At 39.8% G+C, this 27,127-nt stretch overlaps 1 protein-coding gene across 4 annotated transcripts in view; it reads left to right on the top strand.

The window, feature by feature from the left end:
- Positions 1–20,926, top strand: part of znf512 (zinc finger protein 512) — a 65,367-nt gene extending 44,441 nt beyond the window's left edge. For all 4 annotated transcript variants that reach the window (XM_060914184.1, XM_060914185.1, XM_060914183.1 and 1 more), the window contains 4 exons: positions 1,155–1,256; positions 1,346–1,408; positions 16,660–16,758; positions 16,911–20,926. In XM_060914184.1, coding sequence (XP_060770167.1) covers positions 1,155–1,256; positions 1,346–1,408; positions 16,660–16,758; positions 16,911–17,285 — 639 coding nt within the window. In that variant the 3' untranslated portion in view covers positions 17,286–20,926. The remainder of the gene's footprint in view (positions 1–1,154; positions 1,257–1,345; positions 1,409–16,659; positions 16,759–16,910) is intronic.
- The last annotated feature ends 6,201 nt before the right edge of the window (positions 20,927–27,127 follow it).

The following is a 27,127-nucleotide window of genomic DNA, read 5'->3' as shown; positions in this document are numbered from 1 at the left end:
TGAGATTCAATTCATGGACAAATGTCCTGACATTTTCCTTTAGAATTCGCTGGTATAATTCAGAATTCATTGTTCCATCAATGATGGCAAGCCGTCCTGGCCCAGATGCAGCAAAACAGGCCCAAACCATGATACTACCACCACCATGTTTCACAGATGGGATAAGGTTCTTATGCTGGAATGCAGTGTTTTCCTTTCTCCAAACATAACGCTTCTCATTTAAACCAAAAAGTTCTATTTTGGTCTCATGCGTCCACAAAACATTTTTCCAAAAGCTTTCTGGCTTGTCCACGTGATCTTTAGCAAACTGCAAACGAGCAGCAATGTTCTTTTTGGAGAGCAGTGGCTTTCTCCTTGCAACCCTGCCATGCACACCATTGTTGTTCAGTGTTCTCCTGATGGTGGACTCATGAACATTGGCTAATGCTAATGTGAGAGAGGCCTTCAGTTGCTTAGAAAGTTACCGTGGGGTCCTTTGTGACCTCACCGACTATTACACGCCTTGCTCTTGGAGTGATCTTTGTTGGTCGACCACTCCTGGGGAGGATAACAATGGTCTTGAATTTCCTCCATTTGTACACAATCTGTCTGACTGTGGATTGGTGGAGTCCAAACTCTTTAGAGATGGTTTTGTAACCTTTTCCAGCCTGATGAGCATCAACAACGCTTTTTTTGAGGTCCTCAGAAATCTCCTTTGTTCGTGCCATGATACACTTCCACAAACATGTGTTGTGAAGATCAGACTTTGATAGATCCCTGTTCTTTAAATAAAACAGGGTGCCCACTCACACCTGATTGTCATCTCATTGATTGAAAACACCGGACTCGAATTTCACTTTCAAATTAATTGCTAATCCTAGAGGTTCACATACTTTTGCCACTCACAGATACGTAATATTGGACCATTTTCCTCAATAAATAAATGACTATGTATATTATTTTTGTCTCATTTGTTTAACTGGGTTCTCTTTATCTACTTTTAGGACTTGTGTGAAAATCTGATGATGTTTAGGTCATATTTATGCAGAAATGTATAGAAAATTCTAAAGGGTTCACAAACTTTCCAGCACCACTGTAGTTGTATGCTGTTCTAAAGCCATGATGCATACAGATGGATGACACTAAATTGTTTTGACCTGTGTATGTGATGGTAGCTCCGGTATTCCCGTCCTGGATTGCCTGCCTTCAGTCAGGAGGTTTTGCGAAAGTGGAAGAATGAGGTGAAAATGAACAGAAAAATGCAGTGTCCCAACAAGGTTTGAACATGAGTAGTTTTCTGGGTTCTAAATGTTTATTTGATTCGTTTTCTTGTAACTCTACTTATTTTAATTCTGTACTTCTGTAGGGTTGCGGTTGCTACTACACAAGCGTGTCAGGTCTGAAGGCCCATTTGGGACTCTGCACCCTGGTAAGGACCCATGACTCTTTCTTCTCCGTTTGCATTCAGTGACTGTTAAAGACGTGGAGCCATATTCAGAAAGAATCTTAGGGCTAAAGTTAGCTCTTAATGCATATTTAGTACTGGTCAAAAGTTTGGACACACCCAATTCATTGGTTTTTCTTTAATTTTATTAATTACAAATCACTTCATGTCTTAAAGTGCTAGTCTTATGAAAACGACATCATAAAATCCTGGGTTTTCTGTGTGTGATATGCTCAAATAAGTTGAAATTCACCAATAAATAAAAATTGGTTCGAAAAAGAATTTTTCTGTGTCCGAATTCTGTTCCAAAAATCACTAAAAGCTTGCCCACCATTATTAGATCACAGCGATTTACAGGTCAGCGGCGCTGCATGCGTGACCTCATATGCGTCACTGCCGCCTTGTGTCCACACTGACTCAAATATTCTCTGCAATGCCGTGCATTCTTGATATTGATTATTTTGAAAAAGACAACGAAAGCTACAAGGGGATGGTACACAAGTGTCATAATTATATTATTTTATAATTTTAACCCTTTGGGGTCGAGAGCTTCGCCGGCAAAGCTCGGCAGGTTTAGAATGAGTAGGTCATGTATTTAGATAAATGTCTTGGAGTTTTTCATCATACAAGCATGATAAACATATTGATAGAAACTTTACACTTTCCTATGTGCCCACTGCCAAATAATAATAGTTTTTAAATTACCTAAATTAGATGAAACATAAAACTTGTCACCTTACTCAGTCACACAGGAGTCAGAGTGCTGAGCGCACACTTGCGCACTCATAAAAGACTATTCACATAGTAATGGCATGATGATCACTTTCACTCTTTCGGTTTCAATTGGTTTCTCTTTTGCAGTGGGAATGCCCACCGTAAACAGGATGAAATGTGTCAGCCATAGTTTAGGCTGTTTGGAGGTAAAACTTGTTGCGAGTTGGCACACAGACTTTATGCGCTTCGGATGATTCAGGACAACAATTCAATTCAATCTTGAGAACTGCGATACTGATGATGAGCAGTGCCTTTAAAAAAATATTTACCTCTCAATGACCCAGAAAGGTTCCTTTTTACATGTAAGAATTCTGAACATTTTGTTTCAGCCTTTTACTCCACTCTTACCTCCTCTGATGTGTATGAGCTCCCCAATATTGCTCGCAAATGGGAGAACGATTTAGGCAGTGAATATATAGAAGATGATTGGAAGGTGGCCATAGAGTTAGTTAGATCTATATCTACATGTAACAGGTATAAGGAGACTCAATATAAAATACTTCATAGGCTTCACATCACCCCTGTTATCTTGCATAAAATGGATAAATCATTCTCTCCTCTCTGTATAAAATGTCACTCTCAAAGGGCAACTTATTTTCACTGTTTCTGGGAATGCAAGTTTATCTCCCGATTTTGGACTCATATTGCTAAAATAATTTCTGAGATACTCCATTTTGAGATCAAGAAAGACCCTTGTGTCTTCTTGGTAGGTCTCCCCTCCAGAGTATTCCAACTTTCTGCCTCAAGGTATACACTTCTTGAAAAGCTCCTCTTTATTGCCCGAAAGTGCATTTTGCATAATTGGATTAAAGAGTCCCCACCAACTGTTACTTTATGGTATAGGGAGATTTTTAATACCCTTCCACATGAACGCTTACAGGCTCTTACTAAGGGACGAGATGGGAAGTTCTTGAAAATTTGGTCCCCTTTCCTAGACTATCTACCAGACGACCTGGGATGCCTGCTTAGGAAAGGAGAAATTTGTGCCTTTAGGAACTAAAAAACATTTCATAGTGTGTAGCTGACACCTATAATTTAGGTTAAAATAATAAAAATAATGCCTTTACTTCATTATTTCATCTCTTGTTGCTCTTTAAAATTGTATAACTGAACCTATTCTGTAATTGTAGGTTTCTAGTTTGGAGCCAGCCTATACTTTTACATGTACCTTTTTTTTAAATTTTTTTTTCTTTTTTTCTTTCTTTGTCCTTTTTTCTGTCATCTTTTGTTCTCATTGGTTGTAGTTTTATTAATATATTTGTAATTACGTTTAAGTGTATATTTCTTAATGTCTATAGGGGGCACATGGGGGGTGGAATGTTATGTTGTTGTCCTATGTTTAAATTTAATAAACAGTGTTTAAAAAAAAATATATATATATATTTTTGAATATATATCCAGCTAAATATCACCTCAAGTGAGTGTAAATATTTCTTCTATTTATTATGAGCAGATCGGTTGATATGTGTGTGCTGTAGTGCATACACAGGAAAATGATGAAGCAGTTTTTTCCAGAGTTAAAATTATTTTCCTCAAAAATAGTTAATTTTGCTTGATTTTTGAGTTTAGAGAGTAAGAGTTGGAGTAGGAGCAAAATTACAGTCATTGCGTAACAGAGTTGGTTGTTGCTCTGAAATGAGTAAAATAGTACAATAGTTAATTTCAAGACACACTGAATAGTCAAATACCAAAATAAAGTCAAATACCAGATAAATGAAGGTGTTATAAAAAGCAGTTTTAGAACTGTGTTGGAATGTGTGAAAAAACATGATCTTACCCACTGTGACTTGCCCTGATGGGATTAAGAGATGGGAGTGGGAGCGGTTTTGACTCCTCTCATTGAATGGAATGGAAATTTTTACTCTTCTCATTGAATACTCCTCCCACTGCCAACCCTTTATCCCAAAACAGTAGGACATACATTTTTTTGATGGCCAGTTAATTGTCCAAATCAGTGTAACAGATTTAAGTTTTTGTGCTTGATACATTCCTACGACTGAACAGAATCACCTCAAGTGACCAAAATAGTTCAACACAATGGGTAAGGTCATGTTTTTGTTTTCTCCACACATTCCAACACAGTTCTAAAACTGTTTTTTACAACATCATTTATCTGTTATTTTTTTAAAAGTACAATCATGACATACATACTACATAGATATTATTGTAGCTGAACTTGTACTGAATACAAAAAAGTCATATGACTTTGAAAATACTGCTTAGATTTGTTGAAATTGACGACAAAATGAGAGCATGCCAAACTCATTAGAGTGCCAGAAAATACCCTCAGACCCCAGAGGGTTGTTAATTTTATTTTAGGTGCCGATAGTAGGGAATTTTGAGTGCTGTTTTATGCCACGGTCCCACAACACCAATAACTATACCTATAACTGAATTTAGTTCCAGTCTGGAGCAGTCACACAACTACGGTATAATCCCGACTATCGGTTGCTGGTTTTCGCGGGAAAGTGTAGCAGTTGTATTCTGTTTGTGTGCACATCCAGTGCACTCAGCAGAACACAATGGCTGACAGTGACCGCGAGGAAGAGCGGCTTTTGATGCTCATTTTGCACAGAAGGCAAAACCGAAAGAAGAAGAAAAGGAGAATCTGGGTGCATGAAATCCTGCAGCATGCAGATGACTGCTAAGCTCAGACTCCTGGCACTCCTGCATAGAACAGACCCGCTTGGACAGTCAGTGGTATGATGCACGCAGCTACCGTATACACTGTACGTACATGACACATACCTGCGTGTTTTGTTTTGAAAGTGCTAATAAATGAACCTTTAACACAAACTATGGCTGACAGATTTTATCCTGTTTACGGTGGGCATTCCCATTGCGAAAGAGAAACCAATCGAAACTGAAAGAGAGAAAGTGATCATCACGCTGTTACCTTGTGAATATTCTTTTATGAATGTGTAAGTGGGCACTCAGCGTTCCGACTCTGGTGTGACTGAGTAAGATGACAAGTTTTATGTTTCATCTATTTTAGGTAATATAAAAGAATATATATAATATTATTTGGCAGTGGGAACACAGGAAAGTGTATCAGACATGAGACCTCACGCTGCAAAATCTTTTTAGATGATTCACAGATAGTATTTGTGGCATAGTGTGTGGCTGCGTGGTCTAATATCTCAGTTTTAATCTCACACAGCCACACACACACACACTACTACACACACTTACCAGCCATACCCACTCTACTGCCGATGATCTTCCATACATCTTCATTTTTGGCTGTATCTTTATACAGCTTGTGCTTTTTGTCATAAAGCATGGGATTCTTTGACACTTCTATAATCAGCTTCTCCTCCATTGATGCAACAAGGACGTACAAATATGGCCAGGAAAAATAGCACGTGCTCAGACAATATCACATGTAAACGATTACCCGATTGGTCAGATGTTTTATTGCATCAGGGTCAGGTCTGGAAAAATTGCTCCAGAAGCAATCTCACCGATACGGATAAACCCAGGTCTGGACTATAGGTATTATCGGTCTGATGTGAGCAGCGACCACAAACTTCAGGAGACCGATTTATTTATAGTTATCATTGTAGTTATACAGTAGTGTTTGAAAGTTTGTGAACCCTTTAGAATTTTCTATATTTCTGCATAAATTACCTAAAACATCATCAGATTTTCACACAAGTCCTCCAAGTAGATAAAGAGAACCCAGTTAAACAAATGAGACAAGAATATTATACTTGGTCATTTATTTATTGAGAAAAATGATCCAATATTACATATCTGTGAGTGGCAAAAGTATGTGAACCTTTGCTTTCAGTATCTGGTGTGACCCCCTTGTGCAGCAATAACTGCAACTAAACGTTTCTGGTAACTGTTGATCAGTCCTGCACACCAGCTTGGAGGAATTTTAGCCCATTCCTCTGTACAGAACAGCTTCAACTCTGGGATGTTGGTGGGTTTCCTCACATGAACTGTTCGCTTCAGGTCCTTCCACAACATTTGGATTGGACTAAGGCCAGGACTTTGACTTGGCCATTCCAAAACATTAACTTTTATTCTTCTTTAACCATTCTTTGGTAGAACGACTTGTGTGCTTAGGGTCGTTGTCTTGCTGCATGACCCACCTTCTCTTGAGATTCAGCTCATGGACAGATGTCCTGACATTTTCCTTTAGATTTCGCTGGCATAATTCAGAATTCATTGTTCCATCAATGATGGCAAGCCGTCCTGGCCCAGATGCAGCAAAACAGGCCCAAACCATGATACTGCCACCACCATGTTTCACAGACGGGATAAGATTCTTATACTGAAATGCAGTGTTTTCCTTTCTCCAAACATAACGCTTCTCATTTAAACCAAAAAGTTCTATTTTGGTCTCATCGGTCCACAAAACATTTTTCCAAAAGCTTTCTGGCTTGTCCACGTGATCTTTAGCAAACTGCAGACGAGCAGCAATGTCCTTTTTGGAGAGCAGTGGCTTTCTCCTTGCAACCCTGCCATGCACACCATTATTGTCCAGTGTTCTCCTGATGGTGGACTCATGAACATTAGCAGTTGCCAATGTGAGCGAGGCCTTCAGTTGCTTAGAAGTTACCCATGGTCCTTTGTGACCTCGTCGACTATTACACGCCTTGCTCTTGGAGTGATCTTTGTTGGTCGACCACTCCTGGGGAGGGTAACAATGGTCTTGAATTTCCTCCATTTGTACACAGTCTGTCTGACTGTAGATTGGTGGAGTCCAAACTCTTTAGAGATGGTTTTGTAATCTTTTCCAGCCTGATGAGCATCAACAACGCTTTTTCTGAGGTCCTCAAAAATCTCCTTTGTTTGTGCCATGATACACTTCCACAAACATGTGTTGTGAAGCTCAGACTTTGATAGATCCCTGTTCTTTAAATAAAACAGGGTGCCCACTCACACCTGATTGTCATCCCATTGATTGAAAACACCGGACTCGAATTTCACCTTCAAATTAACTGCTAATCCTAGAGGTTCACATACTTTTGCCACTCACAGATGTGTAATATTGGATCATTTTCCTCAATAAACAAATTACCAGGTATATTTTTTGTCTAATTTGTTTAACTGGGTTCTGTTTATCTACTTTTAGGACTTGTGTGAAAATCTGATGATGTTTTAGGTCATATTTATGCAGAAGTACAGAAAATTCTAAAGGGTTCACAAACTTTCAAGCATCACTGTAGTCATCAGTATTGTGGGACTGGGCCTTTAGACACATCAGATCCATTACATTCTTAGGAACGCAATGGAATTGAAGTCAGATTAAATAAAGGAAATAAAAAAAGCACAGGGGCGGCACAGTGGTGTAGTGGTTAGCGCTGTCGCCTCACAGCAAGAAGGTCCGGGTTCGAGCCCCGTGGCCGGCGAGGGCCTTTCTGTGTGGAGTTTGCATGTTCTCCCCGTGTCCGCGTGGTTTTCCTCCGGGTGCTCCAGTTTCCCCCACAGTCCAAAGACATGCAGGTTAGGTTAACTGGTGACTCTAAATTGAGCGTAGGTGTGAATGTGAGTGTGAATGGTTGTCTGTGTCTATGTGTCAGCCCTGTGATGACCTGGCGACTTGTCCAGGGTGTACCCCGCCTTTCGCCCCTAGTCAGCTGGGATAGGCTCCAGCTTGCCTGCGACCCTGTAGAACAGGATAAAGCGGCTAGAGATAATGAGATAATGAAAAAAAAGCACAAATAAAACCTGAATATGTACCTGCTGGAACGGTTATTGGAGAATCAACCATACTGTAGTTTTAAATGTATTCACCCAGTTGTTCTGATTGACTGACTTGTAATTGTGTTTCCTTTTCCTTTACTTGATGTTGCAGCCTTTTAATTTTGGACTGCAGAGCTTTCTTATCTGATTTCAGAGTTAGGAAGTTACCACACTAAATTAGTGGAAAGAGGTGGACTTTATGATGATGATGATGGCTGTCTTGGAAAGTCTGGAGTAAGAGTTGCAAAAGTACTTGAATGAGAGGGTGGAGTTGTAAAAATATTTTACGGTTGCAGAGATACGGTGATTTTAGCAAAAATCATTAACGGTAATTGCACGCTGGACACCCCACCCCCCACCTCAACCTAATGTTGTAGCACAAAACCGAAAGGGTCTATGTGATCCTAATTATACCCCTGCTCCAAAGGAGGGGGGCATACTAGTTTACCTCTGTCCGTCCGTATCTCTGTCCATCTGAAACGCCCTTTTTCTCAGCAACCACAAATCATAGCCGTTTGTTTCTTGGTACCAAGCTTCAGCTTGGGGTTCTATACCGTGTATACTGTTTTCAGGTCTGTCGCACATCGACTTCCTGCTTACCGACTGAATGTATTCACGAATAACATGGTGCGGATTTCCAAAATTTTCCTAACACTTTTTTTTTTTCTCAGCAACTACAAATCACAACTGCTTGATATTTGGTACCGAGCTTCAGCTTGGGGTTCTATACCGTGTATACCGTTTTGAGGTCTGTCGCACATCAACTTCCTGTTTACCAACTGAATGTATTTCAGGGATGTGATTTTTCTGCGAATTCGCGGAATTCCGCTTTTTTCACCTCAAAATTTGAAAAAAAATTTTTTTCCGATTTTCCGCTCAAAAATCCGCATTCGTATCCTATTCGTTCTGACTTTCAGTAATTCCGTCATTGAGATGAAACGAGGTACGTGATTGGCCCATCGCTCTGTAACAACCAATGAACGCGCTTGTTAGATAGCTGTACGTAAGCTCGCTTCAAACAAAGAGTTGAAAGATGGCAGCCTCCGTGATCGAGCGTGAAGATGCAAATCGAGTTAAAGAAATTGACAGAATAGTGAAAAACAAGTTCCGCTGGGAATGGTTGGAGAAAGAGGTTGCTACAGACGTTGGACATAAGACTGTGAGACATTTGTTCAGCGATTTCGTTCTTTGGGGGGAGGGCAGAGGTCTCTGGCTGTCAAGTTTGGGCAGGCTGGGACCTCCCCTGCCCGAGCTACGAGCGTGCAAAGTTGGGCTGGAGCCCGGGATAGAAACGAAACCTAAGTGAGTGAACACAGTAGTTTTGAATATCCTTAAGTGAATGAACACTGTGGAGTTATGATTATCCTTTGGTGAGTGAACACTATAGAGTTATGTATATGAAGTTGACATTGCTAGAGTAGAAACTGCAGAAAAAAGTGACTGATATGCTGGAACTGGACATGGATGCTAGCATCTTTTTTTCTTTGAGAGTTCCTGAAGACTTGTGGATGAATTCTTATGTTGCATCATGTTTGTTTGAAAAGGCACATTTAGGTAGGGCTGCACAATTAATCGAATTTAATCGAAAATCGCGATTTTGGCTGCCACGATTAAATTAAATGAAAATCGTGATTTATTTCCATTTAAAATGCGAGCTCTGCTGCATATCTGATAAAGCAGTTTTTGACCAGTACTCCGCCAAACCATTAGGGGGCGAACTGACGCATGTAAGGTTTCATTACTCCGCCTAAATAAGCAAGCAAGCCAAGTCACAGTAATGAAACCTTACATGCGTCGGTTCGCCCCCTAATGGCGTGTGAGTAGGTAACAGATTGAGGTGAGAGAGAAAAGCTAACTATGTCGGAACAACAGACTATTTAGCACTGGAGGCAATGTTGTGACCTGCCTTCGCTCATGTTTAAAGCCAGAGCATGTTGATAGGCTGGTCTTTCTAGCTAAAAACTTGTAGGCCTCAGTATAATGCTATGTAATTGTTCCAATTGAGTTTTCAGTTCCTTCATCCTTTGGTAATTTCTTGGATAAATTTCATTTATTTGTCATTTGGAAATCAGAACTTCTCTTTTAAATTTCATTCTGCACTGAAAGCTGTTCATATTGTTTGTTTGAATATAGTGAGATAAAATTTAAGTGATTTCCCTAACATCAAGAATAATCGTGATTAATAATCGTGATTACAATTTTGATCAAGATAATCGTGATTATCATTTTTTCCATAATCGTGCAGCCTTACATTTAGGTATGTTCAACTTCTACAGTAATTGAAAGTATAAATTTTGTTTTTCCTTATACAATTTTCTATTTATTCTAATGCAGATGATTTAATTTAGAATGACATTTTTAGGTTTCATGTTTTGGCTTTTTGTCAGTTAAGAATCATTGAATTTACTATAGGGGCTCAGAGTTGCATGTTGACCATTAAATTGGCTTGAATTTGTTAATCATGACAAGTTTTTTCTTGTGTATTTGCTTGCCATTTTAGTACAATTTTTAAGTCAGAAAACCCCAGAACCCAGGAGCTTCGGGGGGCTTCGCCCCCCTTGTCCCCCCACCAGGACGCTGCCCTGGACCAGCTAGGGGCCTGCGGCCCCCAGACCCCCGGCTAAAATTTTCAGATAATTTCACCAGCCCCAAATCACATCCCTGGTATTTACAAAACGTATAGCGTGGATTTTGACACTATTTCAAGAAGCAAAATGCTATTTCATATGACAGTTTAGCAGGATGCTATTTGAAGTCCCTGGGGAGAGACACTGCTCTTTACTTGCTTGTTTCAGGGTTAATTATTTGTTGAAGTCAACATTCATAATAAGTGTCCTATTCCTTCGATTGCTTGCATTCTGATATAAGCGAGAGCAGGGGTATATGTACCGTAAGTGAGCAGTAGCTCACAATTTATCTTGTTGGTACTGTTAGAACCAGAAAAGGTTGTAGTTTTATGAGCAGCTTAGTTTTGGAGGTGAACCCTAACAAATTCCTGGCTGCTGCGCACAATGCATGTGGAACAACGCGTCACCCGCTTCTGCTGACTCCAGCGCTGAAAGTGAAAGTGCGTAACAAAAGCTTGACACTGACTATGCGGTGAGCCCTTTGGGATGGCACTTCTGACTTTTGTTTCCAGATCATAGGAACTTCTCTGCGTACCAGACGTTACTCAAATCCGTCTGCGAATTTGCCTCGTAGATTGATCTTTTTCAAAATGTATGATGCAGACACCAAACCGTCCTGTCCGTACAAATCAAACCCATTTCATTCCGTAAGTATCCTGCCAACTTTGGGCTATAATGGATCAAACTTCTGCTTTTTTTTAAATCAGCTACACTTGAACAGCTTTGAACGACACGCCTCTTAGGAGGCATGCTTTGGTTTTAATTTTGTTTTGGAATTTAAAAAAAATTTAAAAACCTGCTACACTTTACAAAGCAGACGGAGCCAGAAATGCCGCGAACTTTTGAGCGTTGCGCATATGATGTCACCTTCCTTTGAATGAACAGTAACTTACCAGGAACACATTTGTGTAATGGTGGACTGTGTGGTGGAAAAGCGTAAAAAGACTCGAGGCTGTTAGTAAGAAAGTAGACAGAAAATAAGTTTATTATACGTCTTGCAAGAGGACTTCTCCGAATGAAAAGAATCACAAAAGAATATCACCCAAAGAAGCATTCTCGATTTTCACACCCACTGTTATATACTTGCCAAAATAACAACAGCATATCAGATATCTTCTTAATGTCCGGGTGTTCTGCACATACACGTTTTGCAATAATCTTGCACAGTAGAACAGTGTGACACAAAACGGTATTCTTCATCTTGTATAAACATGAGACACAGTGTCTGACCTTCTTTTCTAAGGATCTGAGAGGAACAGATTCTCTAAAAAGTATATTTTTTCCTCTAAAACTCAAAGAGCCAAACTTTACCGGCTAAATAGAACATGTTCCCGGTCTCGTATTAAAATACAATTTAGACAGTAAACTATTTAACATGTCTAGTTTTATAAAGGTATGATTTCCAGGGGTGATGCCATTTTTGTAAGACTGGCACTTTAAAGTAATGATGGAAGTCGTTTCTCTTTACTTAGTTGAGCGGTTCTTGACATATGAATTACAACCCCGATTCCAAAAAAGTTGGGACAAAGTACAAATTGTAAATAAAAACGGAATGCAATGATGTGGAAGTTTCAAAATTCCATATTTTATTCAGAATAGAACATAGATGACATATCAAATGTTTAACCTGAGAAAATGTATCATTTAAAGAGAAAAATTAGGTGATTTTAAATTTCATGACAACAGCACATCTCAAAAAAGTTGGGACAAGGCCATGTTTACCACTGTGAGACATCCCCTTACAGTCTGTAAACGTCTGGGGACTGAGGAGACAACTTGCTCAAGTTTAGGGATAGGAATGTTAACCCATTCTTGTCTAATGTAGGATTCTAGTTGCTCAACTGTCTTAGGTCTTTTTTGTCGTATCTTCCGTTTTATGATGCGCCAAATGTTTTCTATGGGTGAAAGATCTGGACTGCAGGCTGGCCAGTTCAGTACCTGGACCCTTCTTCTACGCAGCCATGATGCTGTAATTGATGCAGTATGTGGTTTGGCATTGTCATGTTGGAAAATGCAAGGTCTTCCCTGAAAGAGACGTCGTCTGGATGGGAGCATATGTTGCTCTAGAACCTGGATATACCTTTCAGCATTGATGGTGTCTTTCCAGTTGTGTAAGCTGCCCATGCCACACGCACTAATGCAACCCCATACCATCAGAGATGCAGGCTTCTGAACTGAGCGCTGATAACAACTTGGGTCGTCCTTCTCCTCTTTAGTCCGAATGACACGGCGTCCCTGATTTCCATCAAGAATTTCAAATTTTGATTCGTCTGACCACAGAACAGTTTTCCACTTTGCCACAGTCCATTTTAAATGAGCCTTGGCCCAGAGAAGACGTCTGCGCTTCTGGATCATGTTTAGATACGGCTTCTTCTTTGAACTATAGAGTTTTAGCTGGCAACGGCGGATGGCACGGTGAATTGTGTTCACAGATAATGTTCTCTGGAAATATTCCTGAGCCCATTTTGTGATTTCCAATACAGAAGCATGCCTGTATGTGATGCAGTGCCGTCTAAGGGCCCGAAGATCACGGGCACCCAGTATGGTTTTCTGGCCTTGACCCTTACGCACAGAGATTCTTCCAGATTCTCTGAATCTTTTGATGATATTATGCACTGTAGATGATATGTTCAAACTCTTTGCAATTTTACACTGTCGAACTCCTTTCTGATATTGCTCCACTATTTGTCGGCGCAGAATTAGGGGGATTGGTGATCCTCTTCCCATCTTTACTTCTGAGAGCCGCTGCCACTCCAAGATGCTCTTTTTATACCCAGTCATGTTAATGACCTATTGCCAATTGACCTAATGAGTTGCAATTTGGTCCTCCAGCTGTTTCTTTTTTGTACCTTTAACTTTTCCAGCCTCTTATTGCCCCTGTCCCAACTTTTTTGAGATGTGTTGCTGTCATGAAATTTCAAATGAGCCAATATTTGGCATGAAATTTCAAAATGTCTCACTTTCGACATTTGATATGTTGTCTGTGTTCTATTGTGAATACAGTATCAGTTTTTGAGATTTGTAAATTATTGCATTCCGTTTTTATTTACAATTTATACTTTGTCCCAACTTTTTTGGAATCGGGGTTGTACTACAGTTGTAGAATAGAGCTATTTACTATGGTTTTATTATTTACTGTTCTAACGCATTACGAAGGCAAGAAATTGCACTGATTAACTTTGGACAAGGCACCTGTTAATTTAAAAGCATTCCAGGTGACGACCTCATAAAGCTGGTTAAGATAATGCCAATAGTGTGTAAATCTTTTTTAAACCACATCATATAGTCGTGGCCAAAAGTTTTGAGACGGACACAAATTTTGGTTTTCACAAAGTTTGCTGCTTCAGTGTTTTTGGATCTTTTTGTCAGATGGTATACCGAAGTACAATTCTAAGCATTTCGTAAGTTTCAAAGGCTTTTATTGACAAATACATCAAGTTCATACAAAGAGTCAATATTTACAGCGTTGACCCTTCTTTTTCAAGGCTCCTGCCCTGGCATGCTGGATATAAGCTTCTGGGCCAAATCCTGACTGACTGACTGACTGACTGACTGACTGACTGACTGACTGGCAACCCATTCTTGCATAATCAGTGCTTGGGGTTTATTTTTGGGCTTTTGTTTGTCCACCCGCTTTTTGAGGATTGACCACAGGTTCTCGATGGGATTAAGATCTGAGGAGTTTCCTGGCCATGGACCCAAAATTTCAACGTTTTGTTCCCTGAGCCACTTGGTTATCACTTTTGCCTTGTGACATGGTGCTCCATCATGCTGGAAAAAGCATTGTTCATCACCAAATTGCTCCTGGATTGTTGGGAGAAGTTGCTTTTGAAGGATGTTTCGATACCATTCTTTATTCATGGCAGTGTTCTTAGGCAAAATTGTGAGTGAGCCCATTCTATTGGATGAGAAGCGACCCCACACATGAATAGTCTCAGGATGCTTTACTGTTGGCATTACACAGGACTCGTGGTAGCACTCACCTTTTCTTCTCCTGACAATCGTTTTTTCCAGACATCCCAAACAGTCTGAAGGGGGCTTCGTCAGAAAAAATAATTTTACCCCAGTCCTCTGCAGTCCAATCCCTGTACTTCCTGCAGTCTGCCCTTGATGTTTTTCTTGGAGAGAAGTGGCTTCTTTGGTGCCCTTCTTGACACCAGGCCATCCTCCAAAAGTCTTCACCTCACTGTGCATACAGATGCACTCACACGTGCCTGCTGCCATTCCTGAGCAAGCTCTGCACTGGTGGTGACCCGATCCCGTAGCCGAATCCTCTTTAGGAGACGGTCCTGGCACTTGCTGGACTTTCTTGGATGCCCTGAAGCCTTCACAGCAATTGAACCTCTCTCCTTGAAGTTCTTGATGATCCAATAAATGGTTGATTTAGGTGCAATCTTACTAGCAGCAATATCCTTGCCTGTGAAGCCCTTTTGATGCAAAGCAATGATGACTGCACGTGTTTCCTTGGAGGTATCCATGGTTAACAGAAGACAATGATTTCAAGCACCACCCCCCTTTTAAAGCAACTAGTCTGCTCTTCTAATTCAGTCAGCATGACAGGGTGATATCAGCTGCCTTGTCCTCCTTAACACTTCTTTCTGCTGAGCTAACGAGAAGATCACTGAAATTATGTTAGCAGGTCATTTTCTGGCAGGGCTAAAATGCAGTGGAAATGTTTTTTGTGATTTCATTTTCGTGACAAGGAAGGACTTTGCAATTAATTGCAATTCATCTGATCACTCTTCATAACAGTCGAGAGTCGATGCAAATTGCCACCATAAACACTGAAGCAGCAAACTTTGTGAAAACCAAAATTTTGTCAGTCTCAACTTTTGGCCACGACTGTATATACTTATTGACTGAATGAGAGGGCCGGACGGGAAAATAGAGTGCAGCGAGGTCCGTGCAAATGACCAAGAGTCAAATATTTTCCCATCCAGCCCGACCTAACTTAGTCAATAAGCATTTTATCCCATGACCTTTTATAATGATCATACACAGTAGAAAACGGTGAACAACGGTGTGCGAAAATCTTAATGTTGTTGTCAAGGTAGCGTTGAATACTTCGCAAAAAGGAAGACAGTGTCAGGTTCGTAGTCTAAATTTCCTTTTTTTTTCTTCGCTTGTATATAGAAAATAAATAGCAAGCTCTAGCTTCTGAAAGGGGATGACTGTTACGTCTCTTTCCTCCTTAACTTCAGCAAGAAAACTTTTGAAAACGGTCATGTCATACTTGGATGCTTTACAGTGTTTTCTTAATGTCCTTGTATAAGCAAGTTAATTTTTTCACTCAAAAGAAACTTTTTTTTGTTTTTTCTTCAACAGTTTCAGCTTGTTCAATTAGGTCTGTGTCTGATAAATCATTTGGATAATAAAATTCACTTTCACTGTGCTCAGTTGTGTCGCTCTTTTGTCAAAGTAACAATTCAGAGCAAATTGAAAACGGCGGAAGCGACAGAAACTGGTCCGGGGCCGGAAACGGGTCCAAGGCCGGATACAGCCGTTTCCCAGACCGGATTCAAAAATCCTTACCTGCCGAGTCACATGAATTTTTTTTTTCGAATGGTTTTATTAAGAGTGCACGTGTGGGTTTGTACGGGTCATGTGATAATTTGATATCTGTTCTATGTGTTAATGTTTCAATGTCTTCAGTATTCTACAATGTCGAAAATACAAAATACAGTAAAATCTATGAATGAGTAGGGGTGTCCAAACTTTTGACTCTTACTGTATGTTTATTCTATTTCGTAAAGCATTTCAGCACTAAAAGCATGGCCTAAACCTGTGAAAATGTACTTGTAGTCCAAAGCATTCCTTATTCACTCGGATCGAATCCCAAACAATCCGAAATGCTGAATGCTGATAACAGCGTGTACAAGTTCCATTATGTGTTCTATTTCCAGTCAACATGCTGTGAAAGTTTATTGTGATGATTGCAGGAATATTTGAGTGATTTTTGGAGTTCGAAGGGATGCAATTACCTCAGCTATTAAGTACAGATGAAGATCAGAGTTTGCACAGTTCTCTGCTACTTGGCCACAGAGTTTTTAATAATAATTGAATGAATAATAGCAGTTTTATGAATATGATTGAAGGGGAAATAGCCCAAGAGTGAATCTCGGGTTTCTTTCTCTGCAGGGCAACTTTCAGGCTGGGAAATACACATGCCTGATATGTAAGAAAGAGTTCAACTCAGAGAGTGGCGTGAAATACCACATCAACTCTGTTCATTCCCAGGTAAAAGAGCACAGTTCTGCTGGACAATGTAATATGTTTTTTTTGGTTTGTTTTTTGTTTTTGGTCTGTATATTTCCATAACTGTGTGGACCATTAATTGCTAAGTAGTGACCAGAACATGAGGGTTACCTGAACACTTGTCTTGTGGCCAGGACTGGTTTGTGGTCACCTCCAAGGCTAAGAGTTTCACCTCCAACAAAGAGCTGAAGCCAAAGAAGCTTTGCACGCCAAGGAGAGCTCTCCATTTCCCCCAGGGACCCTGCACCTGGCAGGAAACCCAGACTCCAGCGGATGCTAGGACCAGTGAGTCCGTATGTCCAGAAACACCAGAGAAGAAAACAAAAGAGGATAAAAAGAGCATCAAGCACAAACTGAGAGCGCGGGAAAAAGACTGCAGTGATCGCGAGAGCAGTAGCAGCGGAAGCGACAGCTCCAGCAGTGAGTCGGAAGCAGAGGTTACAGAGAATGATGCCTGGAAGCTAAACAAGCCACAAGCTCAACCTGAGAAAGCTACCGATGACCACTAAACCCTTCTTCTAATTCATGATCCTTTTAATTTCCCTTTTCAAGTAGTAGACTTTTTTTAAATATCTGTGGGTTGTTTTTTTTTTGTTGTTGTTTGGTTTTTTAAATGTGATTTCATATTGCATAGAGTTCTGACTCGGAGGTGCCAATATTTATAGTTCGGCCATAGAGTTTGATTTTTGACCCTTTGCTACTGCTTTTCAATGAAAGCAGCATTCAGACCAAGACAGCTTCATCGAGGTGAATTTGTGAGCCAGTAGAAAACAAGAAGGCAGTACTATGGTCTCTGTTGTTGGTTAAAAAAAGTGCATAAATATTTTAACTGCAATTTACAGGGTGTTTTTAGCTTTGTAGCTCCTCCAACTCCAGGAAAAAGTTTGACATGTATGAAAGCACTTTAGGTTGTTGTGTGCGCGCGTGTGTACTATACGTACATGGAGTTATTCAATAACAGACGTTTGGGAGAAAGTTTATACTTCAACCTCCTCCCTTTCAGCTAAGGTGTTCTGTAACTACCTGCTGCTAGCACGCGTTCTCCCCGGCTGTCTTGGCCCCATCGTGCCAGTTTTACATAATTTCCCTAATCCGCCAGTTGAAGGCATTTACAGCGTCTTTCAAAAGTACTCATCCCCCTTGGTGTTTGTCCTGTTTTGTTGCATTACAAGATGGAATTAAAATGGATTCTTGGAGGGTTAGCACCATTTGATTTACACAACATGCCTACCACTTTAAAGGTGCACATTGTTGATTTATTGTGATGCAAACAATAAGATGAAAAAACAGAAATCTGGAATGCCGAGAAGGCTTTTGATAGAGTGGAGTTGCAGTACCTATTTGAAGTTTTGCAAAGGTATGGTATCCAGGGGAAATTTCTTAGTTGGATTAAACTAATCTATGCTGATCCACAGGCCATGGTCTTAACCAATGGACTGACTTCCCAGCCTTTCCATCTGCTACGGGGTACAAGACAAGGCTGCCCTTTATCTCCATTGCTATTTGCCCTGGCTATTGAACCACTGGCTATGGCTATTCGTAAAGATCCTAATTTAGAGGGCATAAAGATCGGAGATGTAGAACATCGTATAGCACTTTACGCAGATGATATTCTTTTATTTTGTTCTAATTTGAAATATACTTTACCCGTTCTTTTAGATCTGATTAGGCTATTTGGTACTTTTGCAGGTTATAAGATTAATGATACTAAATCAGCGATTATGTTTATGAATGAAAATGAGGCACAAAACCCTCCAATACACAGCCCTTTTCTGATTTCTCCAAAAGGCTTCACCTATCTGGGCATTAAGATTTCTCCATGTGTTGATAAGATTGTTCCCAACAACTACAATCCCATGGTGGATAAGGTCACTCAGCTTGTGAACAGATGGACAAAATTCCCTATCTCTATGATTGGAAGAGTGAATGTTCTTAAGATGTCAATATTACCTAAGTTTTTATATCTCTTTCAATCAATTCCACTTGCACCACCGTCATCCTTTTTTTCTTCACTCCGAAAGCTTTTTTCTAACTTCATATGGAACAATAGGCGTCCCAGGCTCAGGCTATCACTTTTGTATCTACCATATGATAGAGGTGGTCTACAGCTCCCAAACCTTGAGTGGTATTACTGGGCAGCTCAAATCAGAGCAGGGATGTTTTATTTTGAAAAAATAATCCTCCATCCTGGATTTTGGTAGAATCGCATCAAATCAATATCTCCCCAAACTTATATTTATATTCTGCCAGTAAGAACATACTAACTAGTAAGACAAAAAATCCTTTCCTCAAAAATACTATTTCAGTCTGGTTTAAAGTTTGTGCACATTTAGCTGAGCTTCCACACACACTATCTGTTTTCTCCCATTTATGGCAATAATGCCTTTCAACCTGGTAGATCTGACTCAGGATTTAAATTCTGGGCATCTCAGGGTATAGCTAAGGTTGCTGACCTATACGATGACAGGTCTGTTTTTATGTCATTTGAAGAACTTAAGTCTAAGTACACAATCCCTTCTAAACATTTCTTTAAATATTTGCAATTGAGAAGCTTTATCCTGAGCAGCCAAGGTTACAGCTTACAACCAGTGATGGGAATAACGACGTTAGAAATAAACGGCGTTACTAACGGCGTTACTTTTTTTAGTAACGAGTAATCTAACTAATTACTTTTTACATCGTTATAACGCCGTTCCCGTTACTTATAATAAAATACTATGCGTTACTTTATTAAAGCTGTTCTCATCTGGCACGCTGCTCGTTCAGCCTTTCTTTACTCTGCTTTAGTGTGGGGCGGGGAGACGCGAGACAACGGCACAGTAAGCCAATCAGAGTAGATTTGGACAACATACGTAGGTAGGCCACGCCTACTGCACTACTGTGCGCTCTTTCAATCAGAAGACCCAGCGATGGCGAGCGGTCAGCCCAGCACTGCGCTTTCACACTGGAAATACAGCCAGTACTTTTCATTACTTGAAATAAAAGGCAAGAGTGTTTACGTGCAATGCCATTATGTTGAGGAACAAAGCGTTTGTCCTCGTCAGTGGCCAGTATTTAATTAGTAACATAATTTTAATAACTACAAAAATATATTACATTTGATAGATGTCTTATCTCACATTGTCCCACAAAAATATTAATATAGTGTAGATAACATTACTAATTGGTTCTGTTAAGTGTCCATTTCAGTCATTAAACACATTTAACATTCACTTTTATTATGATTACACTAATTGAATTTGATTTTTTTGAGGGGGAACAAAATGTAACGGAATAATTACTTTCCCTGGTAATTAGTTACTTTTATGACAAAGTAACTCCGTTACTAACTCAGTTACTTTTTGGGAAAAGTAACTAGTAACTATAACTAATTACTTTTTGAAAGTAACGTGCCCAACACTGCTTACAACTGCCCCCTCTTTCTACTTTAGAAAAATTCATTCTCAATTTCTTACACTCCAGAGGACAGGTCTCTATATTGTATAACCTCCTGGTAAGTAAATCGTCAGAATCATCACATAACATCCTTCAAGTTTGGAAGACAGACTTGCAGGAGAATATCACAGAGGAAGAGTGGTCTGAAGCATATATTTTAGCCCAGTCACAAACCATAAATACAAACTCTAAATTACTTCAATACAAATGGTTGAATAGACTATACATTACTCCAGCCAAGCTACACCGATTTAATCCCAACATTCCAGACACTTGTTTTAAATGTAAACATGACAAAGGGTCTTTATTTCACTGTATGTGGGAGTGTCCACAAACCTTATCATTTTGGAAGAAAGTGATAGAGGTTGTTAGTCAGATAATTGAGGAAGAGGTGCCCCTTAAACCAAAACTATGCCTACTGCACATCTATCCAGAAGACTTCACCCCCTCTAATAATGTACAACACTTGCTGAATATTTGTTTTTTGGAGGCTAAACGCTGTCTGGCCAAGGCATGGAAAACAGAAGTGTCCTGTGTTTTAGCGCATTGGTTGAAAGGAATGTGCTTTTATTTTGCTTTGGAGAGAATAAGTTATACTACAAAAGGCAAGCTGGACAAGTTTTGGAGGATCTGGGACATATTTTGTGCCTTTCTTGAAAATAATAATATTGAAGTAGAGGGCTGGGAAACTGTTGGAATTTGAAATGAGCCCCCCCCCCCATTTTTTAAAAAATTATATATATATATATATATATATATATATATATATATATATATATATATATATATATATCATTATCTCTAGCTGCTTTATCCTTCTACAGTTATATGGGTTGCGTTGGTGTACAGCAATCTTCAAGTTATGCCACAGATTCTCAATTGGATTGAGGTTTGGGCTTTGACGAGGCCATTCCAAGACATTTAAATGTTTCCCATTAAACCACTCCAGTGTAGCTTTAGCAGTATGTTTAGGGTCATTGCCCTGCTGGAATGTGAACCTTCATCCCAGTCCCAAACCTCTGGCCGACTCAAACAGGTTTTCCTCCAGAATTGTCCTGAAAGATGCCATCTATCTTTCCGTCAATCCTGACCAGCTTTCCTGTCCCTACAGATGAAAAATATCCCCACAGCATGATGCTGCCACCACCATGCTTCATTGTAGGAATGGTGTTCTCAGGGTGTTGGGTTTGTGCCACACATGGTGTGTCCCGTGATGGCCAAAAATATCAATTTTAGTCTCATTTAACCAAAGAATCTTCTTCCATGTGTTTGGGGAGTCTGCCACATGCTGCTGGGCAAACTCCAAATGTGTTTTCTTAGGCAGTGGCTTTTTTCTGGCCACTCTTCCATAAAGCCCCACTCTGTGGAGTGTACAGCTTAAAGTGGTCCTATGGACAGATACTCCCGTCTCCGCTGTGGATCTTTGCAGCTCCTTCAGTGTTGTCTTTGGTGTCTTTGTTGCATCTCTGATTAACGCCCTCCTTGCCTGGTCTGTGAGTTTTGGTGGCTGGCCTTCTCTTGTCAGGTTTATAGTGGTGCCATATTCTTTCCATTTTGCTATAATGGATTTAATGGTGCTCCCTGGGAGATTCAAAGTTTGGGATATTTTTTTATAACCCAACCCTGATCTATACTTCTCCACAACTTTGTCTCTGACCTGTTTGGAGGCTCCTTGGTTCTCATGTTGCTTGCTTAGTAGTGTTGCAGAGTCAGGGTCCTTCCAGAACACAGGTGGATCTTAATCAACTAATTATGTGACTTATGAAGTGAATTGCTTCTCTTATTTAGGGGTTTCATACGAAAGGGGGCGAATACCTATGCACACTCCAGATTTCTGTTTTTTCATCTTAATTATTGTTTGCGTCACAATAAAAAATACAATTTTCACCTTTAAAGTGGTTTTAAAAAAGTCCATTTTAATTCCAGCTTGTAATGTAATGAAACAGGACAAACACAAAGGGGGATGAATACTTTTGCAAGACACTGTACATATGAAGGTATTGAAAATGGCGTTGGACCTATTTAAAGAAAAAAACCCAACAATGCAGCAGATTTTTTTTTCAGGGTTTTTTCCACAAAACATGAGTATATTTTTCTCAAAATATTTCACTTCATAGTAGTTCATTTTGTTTATTTATCTCCTGCACCAGCTCTCCAGATCCAGATTGAATGCAGAGCTTTTTTTTTTTTAGTTTGCCGCTCTTGTAGAAACCACTTCTGTTTCGAGCTGTATTATGTGTAAACTGCCGTATGTATTGTCCATGTGCGTACTAGTGCTTTTGCCTAGCAGTTTTGTATCGGTGACGTTTCATGCTGTAGTAGCTTTGACGACGTATGCTGTCACAGCATCTACATCTTGTTCTCGTGCATCATTGAGAGAGCTGGGAAAGACAAAGCTTGGACTGAACAAAGATTGAGGAACGACAGTATAATATAGTAGACTTTATGGATATTGTAAGGGGCTCCTCGGTTTCATTCAGATCTGTGATTGTAATAATGTATACGATCGAGTCTGACTACTGTGTGTCCAAAAGAACTGTGTGCTGGATCTAATTTTTAATACATGATTTTTTTTTTAATGTTGGCCTGTAAGATGTCTGCATAGATTTTGTTAAAGTACTTTATTAACCAAACCCTAATAAATGAAATAAAAGTTGGATATAAGTGTACAGAGAGACATCATTTGAAATTTGAGACTTGAATGATTTATTTTAAAGTTCTGTCGTTATAAATGTGAAATGTTGTATGAGAACATACAAAGCCAGTGCACTAAGAGCTCTGGTGGGGCAGCTGCTTTTCATTCTGATGGGCCAAGTGCACATCATCATCATGCAACCTGACCAAGGGTGCCAAATTATTCTGTCCATTTTGGATAACTGGTTTATTCAGTGAGGAAGCTCCCAAGGAGATCTGGCCACCTGTGACAGTAGCAGAAACCAAATGGGAATCAATTTGGGGCCAAAATCAGGCCTCGGTGGTGTGATTTACTGACATTTTATTCTGAAATTTTTCTTAATTCCAACAGGGGCGCACTGTTAACCTATTAATCGAGCCTCTGTCCAAGAGGGAATGACCTTCTTGGAACATAGTGGTGTCTGAAATTGATGAGGGTAGACAGAGGTGTAGGAACATGGAGTACTGGGCAGCAGAAAGGTGAGAGAAATAGAAGTGGGAATGATCCCACGGTGGTGTAGTGGTTAGCACTGTCACCTCACAGCAAGAAGGGTTCAAGCCCAGCAGCTGATGGGGAACTTTCTTTGCGGAGTTTGCATGTAGGTTTCCTCCGGGTGCTCTGATTTCCCCCACAATTCAAAGACATGCAGGTTAGGCTAATTGGTGGTTCTAAATTGACCGTGAGTGTGAATGGTTGTTTGTCTCAGTGTGTCAGCCCTGCGATGATCTGGCGACTTGTCCAGGGTGTACCCCACCTTTAGCCCATAGTCAGTTGGGATAGGCTCCAGCTTGCCTACAACCCTGTACAGGATAAGCGGCTACGGATAATGAATGGAATGATGCCTATGTGACAACATTAATTACTGTATATGTAACAGTTATTCCACAAAATTCAGTCGTACATGATAAGCCATGTACAAAAAGATTGAATGGAATAAGTGTTTTATTCTATCCACGGTCACTGGATTTTGAAAAACAGACCATTTTTTTGCAAATTCGATAAATAAAAACTTTATACAAAACGTCTGACAAAATCATTTCCACTTGGAATGTAAACTCTGGCCATGGCCTAATAGTTAGAGAAGTAGCTTTGGGACCAAAAGGTTGCTGGTTTGATTCCCTGGACCAGCAAGAATGGCTGAAGTGCCCTTGAGCAAGGCACCTAACCCCTGACTGCTCCCCAGGCTGCTTTGGGTATGTCGTACATCACTCTGGATCAGAGTGTCTGTTAAATGTCTGTAATGTAAACAAACTGATGAAATGACAGTAGCAGTTTCTGAAACTTGCTATAATAATTCTTGAAACATAAAAAGATATGTTCTTACTATGAAATACTTTCATTCCATATTTTGGTGCTTTTTATTTATTTATTTATTGTGGGAGGAGGGTGTTTTCGAGTAGAGTTTTTATTTTGTCTTCGGTTGGTTCAGCAACACACTCCACCATTTTCTTCTTTTTGTTCTTTTAGGGTTTTATTCTGGCAGTTGGCAAACCACTTTGAAGGTGCTTTAGTGCCAGTGACTTGGCTGGAGTGTGGAACAGGAAATGTTGGGGGATGGGATGGGGGATATACAACCCCGATTCCAAAAAAGTTGGGACAAAGTACAAATTGTAAATAAAAATGGAATGCAATGATGTGGAAGTTTCAAAATTCCATAATTTATTCAGAATAGAACATAGATGACATATCAAATGTTTAAACTGAGAAAATGTATCATTTAAAGATAAAAATTAGGTGATTTTAAATTTCATGACAACACATCTCAAAAAAGTTGGGACATCCCCTTTTCTCTTTACAACAGTCTGTAAATGTCTGGGGACTGAGGAGACAAGTTGCTCAAGTTTAGGGATAGGAATGTTAACCCATTCTTGTCTAATGTAGGATTCTAGTTGCTCAACTGTCTTAGGTCTTTTTTGTTGTATCTTCCGTTTTATGATGCGCCAAATGTTTTCTATGGGTGAAAGATCTGGACTGCAGGCTGGCCAGTTCAGTACCCGGACCCTTCTTCTACGCAGCCATGATGCTGTAATTGATGCAGTATGTGGTTTGGCATTGTCATGTTGGAAAATGCAAGGTCTTCCCTGAAAGAGACGTCGTCTGGATGGGAGCATATGTTGCTCTAGAACCTGGATATACCTTTCAGCATTGATGGTGTCTTTCCAGATGTGTAAGCTGCCCATGCCACACGCACTAATGCAACCCCATACCATCAGAGATGCAGGCTTCTGAACTGAGCGCTGATAACAACTTGGGTCGTCCTTCTCCTCTTTAGTCCAAATGACACAGCGTCCCTGATTTTCCATAAAGAACTTCATATTTTGATTCGTCTGACCACAGAACAGTTTTCCACTTTACCACAGTCCATTTTAAATGAGCCTTGGCCCAGAGAAGACGTCTGCGCTTCTGGACCATGTTTAGATACGGCTTCTTCTTTGAACTATAGAGTTTTAGCTGGCAACGGCGGATGGCACGGTGAATTGTGTTCACAGATAATGTTCTCTGGAAATATTCCTGAGCCCATTTTGTGATTTCCAATACAGAAGCATGCCTGTATGTGATGCAGTGCCGTCTAAGGGCGCGAAGATCACGGGCACCCAGTATGGTTTTCCGGCCTTGACCCTTACGCACAGAGATTCTTCCAGATTCTCTGAATCTTTTGATGATATTATGCACTGTAGATGATGATATGTTCAAACTCTGCAATTTTACACTGTTGAACTCCTTTCTGATACTGCTCCACTATTTGTAGGCGCAGAATTAGGGGGATTGGTGATCCTCTTCCCATCTTTACTTCTGAGAGCCGCTGCCACTCCAAGATGCTCTTTTTATACCCAGTCATGTTAATGACCTATTGCCAATTGACCTAATGAGTTGCAATTTGGTCCTCCAGCTGTTCCTTTTTTGTACCTTTAACTTTTCCAGCCTCTTATTGCCCCTGTCCCAACTTTTTTGAGATGTGTTGCTGTCATGAAATTTCAAATGAGCCAATATTTGGCATGAAATTTCAAAATGTCTCACTTTCGACATTTGATATGTTGTCTTTGTTCTATTGTGAATACAATATCAGTTTTTGAGATTTGTAAATTATTGCATTCTGTTTTTATTTACAATTTGTACTTTGTCCCAACTTTTTTGGAATCGGGGTTGTATAATGTGAAGTAATTTAATATAATATAAATTTATTTTAGCCATTTCTGTTTCTTTTAAATACGTGATCATTTTTGGGGTTTTGTTTTTGGGTAGAGTTTTTATTTCATTCTCAGTTGGTTCAGCAACATGCTCTGCCATTTTGTTTTTCTGTACTCATAGTATATGAGCTGATATCCTAAGAGTAGAGTAGCCAATCAGAGCACGTGACTGCTCATATCTGGTGAATGTTGATAATAATACTTTTTATTCTATCTCATATGGTCAGTTTGTGACTTTCATGCAGAAACTTAGTGATTCTCACAGCACCTTGAAGGGTCTTATGGCCTCCGCTTCTCTTAAAATCTCATTGTACCTCATGAAATCTGTTCTATCATATACTGTATTCTAACCAGGTTTTCAAAGTATCTGGAGAAAAAATTGCCTTTTTGTCTCATCCATATCCATGTTGTTGCCAAATTTACACTTTATTCATACTGAGTAGGTAAATTATACATTGAGTAAATGAGTACCCTACATAATTGACAAGGTATTCATGATGATGACGACTGCACAATATATTGTTTAATAAATTACTTTTTATTGCCCAGTGAGTGTTGTGATGCTTTCTGAAATCAGGTCATTTGAGTTCATACTGTATATAACATTCTGAAAACACATTTCCGGGGAGAATGTAGACATCCTCCAGAACAAGTAATATGACTGTTTTTTTTTTAAATCAATAATCCCACATTGCTTTCCTAAGAAAGTAATATGATGCCATGGCCCATCTACTGTCAAGGCTGAAAGAATTGCTTTGGTGGGCACTAATCAAACAATTGATTTGGGGGGGGGACCAAAACCTGTAAAATACTTCAGAATGATCCAGAAAAACTGCTTTGCTTGTAAGGAACCTAGGGTTATAAACCATGCTTGGTAGCTGGAATTGATTACATAATAAGCCAAACGTTACCCATGGTGTTTCTGCATGCAACTATTCAAGAGGTTTTAATTCTCATCTCTCATTCTCATTATCTCTAGCCGCTTTATCCTTCCACAGGGTCGCAGGCAAGCTGGAGCCTATCCCAGCTGACTACAGGCGAAAGGCGGGGTACA

Source organism: Neoarius graeffei, chromosome 2 (assembly GCF_027579695.1).
Source record: "Neoarius graeffei isolate fNeoGra1 chromosome 2, fNeoGra1.pri, whole genome shotgun sequence".
NCBI classification, from domain to species: Eukaryota; Metazoa; Chordata; class Actinopteri; order Siluriformes; family Ariidae; genus Neoarius; species Neoarius graeffei.
Note: the sequence above shows the minus strand (reverse complement) of the source record. Positions and strands in the feature narration are given on the sequence as shown.